Source organism: Polyodon spathula, chromosome 25 (genome assembly GCF_017654505.1).
Source record: "Polyodon spathula isolate WHYD16114869_AA chromosome 25, ASM1765450v1, whole genome shotgun sequence".
Classification (NCBI taxonomy): Eukaryota; Metazoa; Chordata; class Actinopteri; order Acipenseriformes; family Polyodontidae; genus Polyodon; species Polyodon spathula.
In genome coordinates, this window is record NC_054558.1 from 21693635 (window position 1) to 21700591 (window position 6957).

Here is a 6957-nt window from a genome sequence, read left to right on the forward strand (position 1 = left end):
GCGGGTGAAAGCGTGACAGAGAGAGGTTTGGGAGGGGGTGGGGGTATTGATCCCATATTAGTCTATCAATAAATTGCACTGGATGCATTGTAAGCACCACGCCAGTGAACCTGTGCGTGTGTGACCCCGATGCACCACCTCTTCTGCAGCACCAGAATGCAGCATTCCCATTGCGCATGTGTAGGGCTGACGGGTCTGCGATTCTATTTATAGCTGATGACGTCAACCTCAAATACACCAACCCCCCCCCCCCCCCCCCCCCCCCCCTGGGCCCCCCATACTGGGGACCCTCAGCGCGCCTGCGCGACTGCGGCAAACGCGCGACGAGCACCGCGGAGAAGAAAGGAGAGAGAGAGAGAGAGAGAGAAAGAGCAAGAAAGCAAGTGAGAGGAGAGAGAGCGAATGTGGGAGTCCAATAGCACTAGCTGTGTAGCTCTAGCCAAATAAAGAGGGCAGTAGACACATTCATAACAAATCTTAGATTATAAAGATTTGGAAGCGTTTTTGAAGAGATCTGAACCTCTTCTGTTTTGTTTTTCCCTGTTCTGGCCAGCTTAAGGGAAGCAGCACAAGAGTTCAGAACGGTTGGCTTTCGTTAAAAAATAAATTTGACAGGTTAAAAAAAAAAAAAAAAGGAGAATTGCTATTTACCAGTTGTTTTTTGTGTGTGTGTACCCTTACAATAATATAGAATGGTTGACCGAGACCAGCTGGTGCAGAGAGCCCGGCTCGCCGAGCAGGCTGAGAGATACGATGACATGGCTTCAGCAATGAAATCGGTAAGTACCGAGCCGTTAACCCTGCGTACCGAAATAAACACCACGGCGTTCCAGAACTAGGTTTGAATTCCGCCGGATTCCAATGCTGTTCCAGTCTGCGCGTATCACCGAGAGTATGGGCGTGTATTACACCCGGTGCCGTTTATATCGAGGTCATTTATATTTATTATGAATAATAATAAATAACATTTTTATTTCAAGACACAACGTAATGGTGTGTGTGTGTTTTCTCTCTTTATGAATGGTGCAGATATTTCGTTTTAAACACGGATTATTATTTAGTAGGGTGGCGTGCGTCGATGAATTTAGAGCGGGATGAAAACGGGTCTGTGGCAGCAGAGGAAGCGTTATAAATGGGGCTGTTAAAATAGCCAGCGGCTTGGGGTTTGGTCATCTGCTATTGATAACGGCGGGGTGTGCGGCTCCTGCGTTAACCCGGTACCTGCTAGGAATCGTTCATGCAGAGTCTGAAGAGACCGCTCAGGGGTGCTTTGGCCCGGGTTAGGGGACATGCCGTGCTGTGGGTGTGGTACAAGGTTAGCTATCTGGGTTATCGTTGCTGGATAAAAGAAAAGCAATTGATTCGGTTTGGTCAGGACTACGCTATTCTGATCAATGCATAGAGCGTGTGTGTTATACTAATAATAACTCATACAGATATTGTATCCAAGCATTCGCATTAAGATTTAGGGCTAATCATATTTAAAACAATTGTCATCACATCATTCTTAGGATGCTTTTTTTTGTTTTGTAAAATTACAAATGATAGAGAGAATGCAAACTAAAAATCAACGCACAGCTGTTAACATTGTGAATGTCTGCTGTGAAAAATAACACAGGCGTGACAGTGTAGTCCGGGTATCTCAGAGACGCCTTCACTGTGTCTGTAATGAGTGATAAACACCGTCACGCATGAAAAGACAAAGACCCGAGTGGAATCAGCCCTGAATTCAGTTTCTCGGGGGGAGCAGCGCTGCATTCAGTAGCTGCATATTGTATTGATTTCAGACTGGGCGTTAACTGCAGCAGCAAGTGGCGAGCAAAGGGAGCTTGCGTCCTACTGCACTCTGCAACGAAGGCCGATTAAAAACACATAGCCAAATAAAATACTTTTAATACCCCAGCACTGTGCACAGGAGAAGCAGAAAGCGGAGCAGACCTTGTTATCGTGTTTGCAAAGCAACCATTTGTTCAAACTCGCTGTATAATAATATAATAATCCGCCTCCTATCCTATAAGGACTGGTGCTTCCCATCTGGTTCGGCTCTGGGGTGTAGATGGTGTGTTGGAACAGGCCATGCAGGGGTGTTGATGCTTGCAGTCAAATTACTAGTATTTTATTTTTCCCCAATTCAATTTAGCACAGCATACATATATAATGACATGGTCTACTGTCTCTAGGTCTATGCTGGCTATGGTGCCTGCCTGTTCTGTGTACAACCAAGTGGTTCCTTTTGCTCCATAATGCAACACATTCATATTTTAGTAGATTTTCTATTGCTCTGTTTTGTTATACTCTAGTTAGTTTTGTGGCACTATTATTGTCTTGCAGGTTCAGTTTAGGAAAATGATATACATATCCACCCACTGAGCATACACATATAATTATATTGCAACAGGTCAATTACATACAATTGCATTGTCTACAATAGCATTTATCTATGACATATGTTTGTTTGTTTTTCTTTTTCTAAAAACTGAAATCTGCAGTATGTGGAACAGCATCCTATAAGAAACGGGCCTGGATTCAGAACAGAGCTGGTAGCTTTCTACAGCTCAGCCTGTCAGGTGTCAGTCATTGAAAGCAGGCAATGATGTCGCTGCATTGTGATGTCATCTCATTCTACTCATTGCTCCCTTGTGTCCTGTGGGTATGAGAGCAGGCCACTCTGCTGCAGTTGCTGTCTGCTGCCAGTGAATCTCAGCACTAAACTAGACTAGAGTTGTCTGAGCTCTTGGGTACCAGTATTCTTTCAAGTCAGTCCATGGCAGTGTTTCAAAGCTGCAGCTGAAAGAAATGGATTAATGTAGATGCCACTGCAGAAGGGGATACAGATGCATAATGTTCAGCTAACTGCTAATAAGACAAGTAGGATTAATAACACAATGTCTCCCCTGCTATGTGAGCTCATTGTGCTGAAGTTTCCTTTATGCCCAAAGGAGTACGTACAGCAAAGCAGGACAGATGTGACACATGCAGGGAATCCCCCCTACTGTGAGTGGATCTTGGGGTGGGAAAAAAAGGCCAGTCTGCATAATAAAGAATTTGCTAGAAGAGTGATTTTCTATAGCCACTGGTACCAACTTCCGATGGTGTTACAACATTATCTTAAGTACATTGTCACTTTTTTTTTTTTAATAGTAGAAAGTCAAATCGAACCAGAGCCTGAAAAGCAGTGGCATTCAGCACATTTCTAAGTAGGTCAAACTACAGCTGTTTTCCTTGAAATGATTTGCGATCCTCCTCGCAGGCAACAGCACAGGTGTTCAATCGTGTTTCGTTTCTTTCTTTTTTTTTCTCTTCTCCATCCGAGCAGGTGACAGAGCTGAATGAGGCTCTGTCCAACGAGGACCGGAACCTGCTGTCGGTGGCCTACAAGAACGTGGTCGGGGCGCGGCGCTCCTCCTGGAGGGTGATCAGCAGCATCGAGCAGAAGACCTCCGCCGACGGCAACGAGAAGAAGCTGGAGATGGTGCGCGCCTACCGGGAGAAGATCGAGAAGGAGCTGGAGACGGTGTGCAACGACGTGCTGGCCCTCCTGGACAAGTTCCTCATCAAGAACTGCAATGACTCGCAGTTCGAGAGCAAGGTCTTCTACCTGAAGATGAAGGGAGATTACTACCGCTACCTGGCGGAGGTGGCCACCGGCGAGAAGAAGGCAGCCGTGGTGGAGTCTTCCGAGGCTTCGTACAAGGAGGCCTTCGAGATCAGCAAGGAGCACATGCAGCCCACTCACCCCATCAGGCTGGGGCTGGCGCTCAACTTCTCCGTCTTCTACTACGAGATCCAGAACGCGCCCGAGCAGGCGTGCCACCTCGCCAAGCAAGCCTTTGACGACGCCATCGCGGAGCTGGACACTTTAAACGAGGACTCCTACAAGGACTCCACCCTCATCATGCAGTTACTACGAGACAACCTGACCCTCTGGACAAGCGACCAGCAGGACGACGAAGCTGGAGAGGCCAACAACTGAAGAGCTTCAACCCCCTTCCCCCTTCCCACCCTCTACAACCCTCCAGCCTCCCTCCCCACCACCCACACTACCCCCTACCCTCCGTGCTGCATACCCTGGCGCTGACTGTATCTACTGTCCACACAGCTGGTTCCATCAGCTGTCTGCCCATCACAGCATTACAAGAAACATTTATCTCAAAAATAATAACGTCTTCGTTGGCAATGTTGGGTTTGTGTTGGCAATTTAGAGAGACCCTTTTTTTTTTTTTTTTTCTCGCTGTAGTTGCAAAATGAATTGTGCGCAAAAGAATTATAATAATATTAAAGTTTGCAAAGTCAGTTGGCATCGTCATGTCAGTCGATTTAAAAAAAAAATAAAAAAAAAAAAATAAAAAAAATAAATAAATGGTGAGAATATTTAATATATTGATAATTTGTTAAGTATTAGTGACAGTAGAATTATTTAATGGGGGCGAAAAATCAATAAATCAGTGAAGTTAGAGAATGATTTGGTGATTGAGCTATCTGAGAGATGTGATGGTTTATCTGCAGTAATGCCTTGTGAATGCAAAATGAGAAGGATCATGTTTAGGCAGCCTGTTGGAACAGGAATATGACTGTCGCAGGAATACACAGCTGTGTCTCTTCAGTTAACAGACTTGAATCCACGCCATTGAAGGAAAATATTCTTCTTTGCCATGTTTGTAATTTATGTGAAGTTATTTGATGTACACATATTTAGGTTCCTAATGCATTACATTTGCTTAATATTTGGGTATGTGTATAAGATACACATTTTATCAAGTGTCTGTTGTTTAACTAAAACAGTGTTCAGCAGGTTTTATTTCTTTTTTTTTCTTTGTGATTTTGTTTTATGTTTTAAACCGTTTGCCTCTCAGTCAGATTGTATTAAGACTACATTGAAATGGACATGGATGGAATGCCAAACTTAAAATGAAATGTTTTGGATTGAATGGATTCAAATAAATGCTGCTTCAGGTGTATTATCTGCATGTGGCCAGGCGTGTCTTTCCTGGGGTCGGGGTTTGGTCATTGCTTTTTGATCTGTTCTGTATTTCTTGCAGGTTTTCAGTCCTCCCATAGTGAGAAAATACATTGGAATCCTGTTCAGATGACGTGGGTTCTCCACTCATCTCAGGCACACACTGATGAACAGATTCAGCCTGGCAATTTGTTTAAAAACATTACAGATACATTCTCAAACAAATTTTGCATGTATACGTAGCCCACGACATCTGACTGAAACAAAAACAGCATGTTCTTTTAGGGAGTGGGAGGGGGAGAGGTGTCATTTCTATAGGTTTTGTTGTGCACAAACCACTGGACAGCAGCCTGTCATTTAACTAGCACGGGCAGATGTCAGTCACTCTTGACTCCTTCCTTCAGGGGGATTCTCCAATGCTAAGTGAATGAACTCGGGCAGCTGCTCCCTTGTGCATGCAGCTCAAGAGTCCTGCTTTATTGTGAATTGAGTGATAATCCCGGGGAAGGGTTTTGGCATAGGAGTTGGACCAGCAGCTCTCGTGTGCTGATTGACTACAAAGATCACAGGTCATGTGTTCTTTCGAAGCTAAAGACTTTGTTCCCGTGATTGTTGGAGAGGTGTGAACCAGATCCTTGCATCCCGTTTAATCAAAATTTGCAGTCATCTTATTCATTTGATAAGTAATTCAGTACCTGCATATGCTGGTACTGGTGTTGTTAGCAAACTGGTGCAGAATGGATCATGGCCTCATAGCTTTAAAAAGAATGATACCAAATAAGGCTACGATACAGCCTGGATAAAATGCAGCTGTTTCTGTGTTTGACATGTGACACTGTATATAGTGGGGCTTTTGTCCTGTATATTGCAATACATCAGTAGTCTGTGAGTCTTGTTCACAGACAGCTCTCGTGTGTGTGTGTGTGAGAGTGAGTGTTCAGGGGCTTGTTTATCCCCCTTCATGACTGCCTTGTCCTGACTCCACTTGGCGAGGAAATCTGATTAGGAGTTCTCTTGAGGAAATTTTTTTTTGTTAATCTTTGTTCTAAAAAAACAAACAAAAAAACCCATGGTGTTCAATGAAGAGCTCTGCATAGAGACCATTCCTTGCATGCACTCATAACTTCCAGCTTGATCATAACAAAAACTAATGAATTCATTCATATTTACAACCACGAGATACAAGGATGAAATATCTTACACGGGACACAGTGCCTTTTGATCCAATTCACAGAACACAAGCAGCTCTCTCACAGTGCCTTCTGATCCAATACACAAGCAGCTCTCTCACAGTCCTTTCTAATCCAATACACAAGCAGCTCTCTCACAGTCCTTTCTAATCCAATACACATGCAGCTCTCTCACAGTGCCTTCTAATCCAATACACAGAACATGCAGCTCCCTCACAGTCTATTGTACTGCACCAGAGATTTGAGTGTCCTAAATATGTGGCACACAGGTAAACATGTACATAAATGCTTTTACACAAACCAGATTCAAACATTTTTTACATTTTTATGGGACTATAATAACAACTTTTATAATTTTGTAAGGAGTGCTTTTCTCCATTGAACTGTGCCCAGCCTTACCCTCTGATGTCATTACACAGGAGACTGTTGCCGAGGTAACTGGATGATGTCATTACAAAGAGAGCTGTTTCTATGGATATAGAATGACATGTCAGGAAACAGTTGCTATAGACACAGACCTTTGGCATGCATTTAGGAATGTGAGAGAGACTGGGCATACTGAAACTTCACTGTGTTTTCATGCCAGATTTACTACTTGCTTGTTTTATAGAGCCTGCACTGTGTAACATACTGTAGGAAGCCTATTCTAACTATTCCTCATACAATGAAAATTCATTCAGTGACACGCTTTTTACAAGCCAACATGACCCTCCCAATATGTGTCATATAACCTTTTTATATATAAATAACAGTCAGAAGATACGTCTTAAAAACAAGAAGGCAATATTTCAAATACCAGACACAAACCAT

The 6957-nt window shown here is 43.6% G+C and overlaps 1 protein-coding gene across 2 annotated transcripts; it reads left to right on the forward strand.

The window, feature by feature from the left end:
* The first annotated feature begins 365 nt into the window (after positions 1-365).
* Positions 366-4958, forward strand: LOC121300130 (14-3-3 protein eta). 2 transcript variants are annotated; one of them, XM_041228552.1, is made up of 3 exons: positions 366-383; positions 692-779; positions 3314-4958. In XM_041228552.1, exons 2-3 carry the CDS (start codon positions 693-695, stop codon positions 3971-3973), a joined length of 747 nt encoding a protein of 248 aa, XP_041084486.1. In that variant the 5' UTR covers positions 366-383; position 692; the 3' UTR covers positions 3974-4958. The 2 variants fall into 2 exon arrangements, with proteins under 2 accessions (XP_041084486.1, XP_041084488.1); XM_041228554.1 differs by lacking the exon at positions 366-383 and having other exon boundaries at positions 390-779; positions 3317-4958.
* The last annotated feature ends 1999 nt before the right edge of the window (positions 4959-6957 follow it).

Excerpts from the sequence above, each read along its gene's own strand:
- LOC121300130 (XM_041228552.1), top strand. The coding sequence starts at position 693 with ATGGTTGACCGAGACCAGCTGGTGCAGAGAGCCCGGCTCGCCGAGCAG. Across the intron at positions 780-3,313 it reads TGGCTTCAGCAATGAAATCG|CAGGTGACAGAGCTGAATGA; the intron begins GTAAGTACCGAG and ends TCTCCATCCGAG.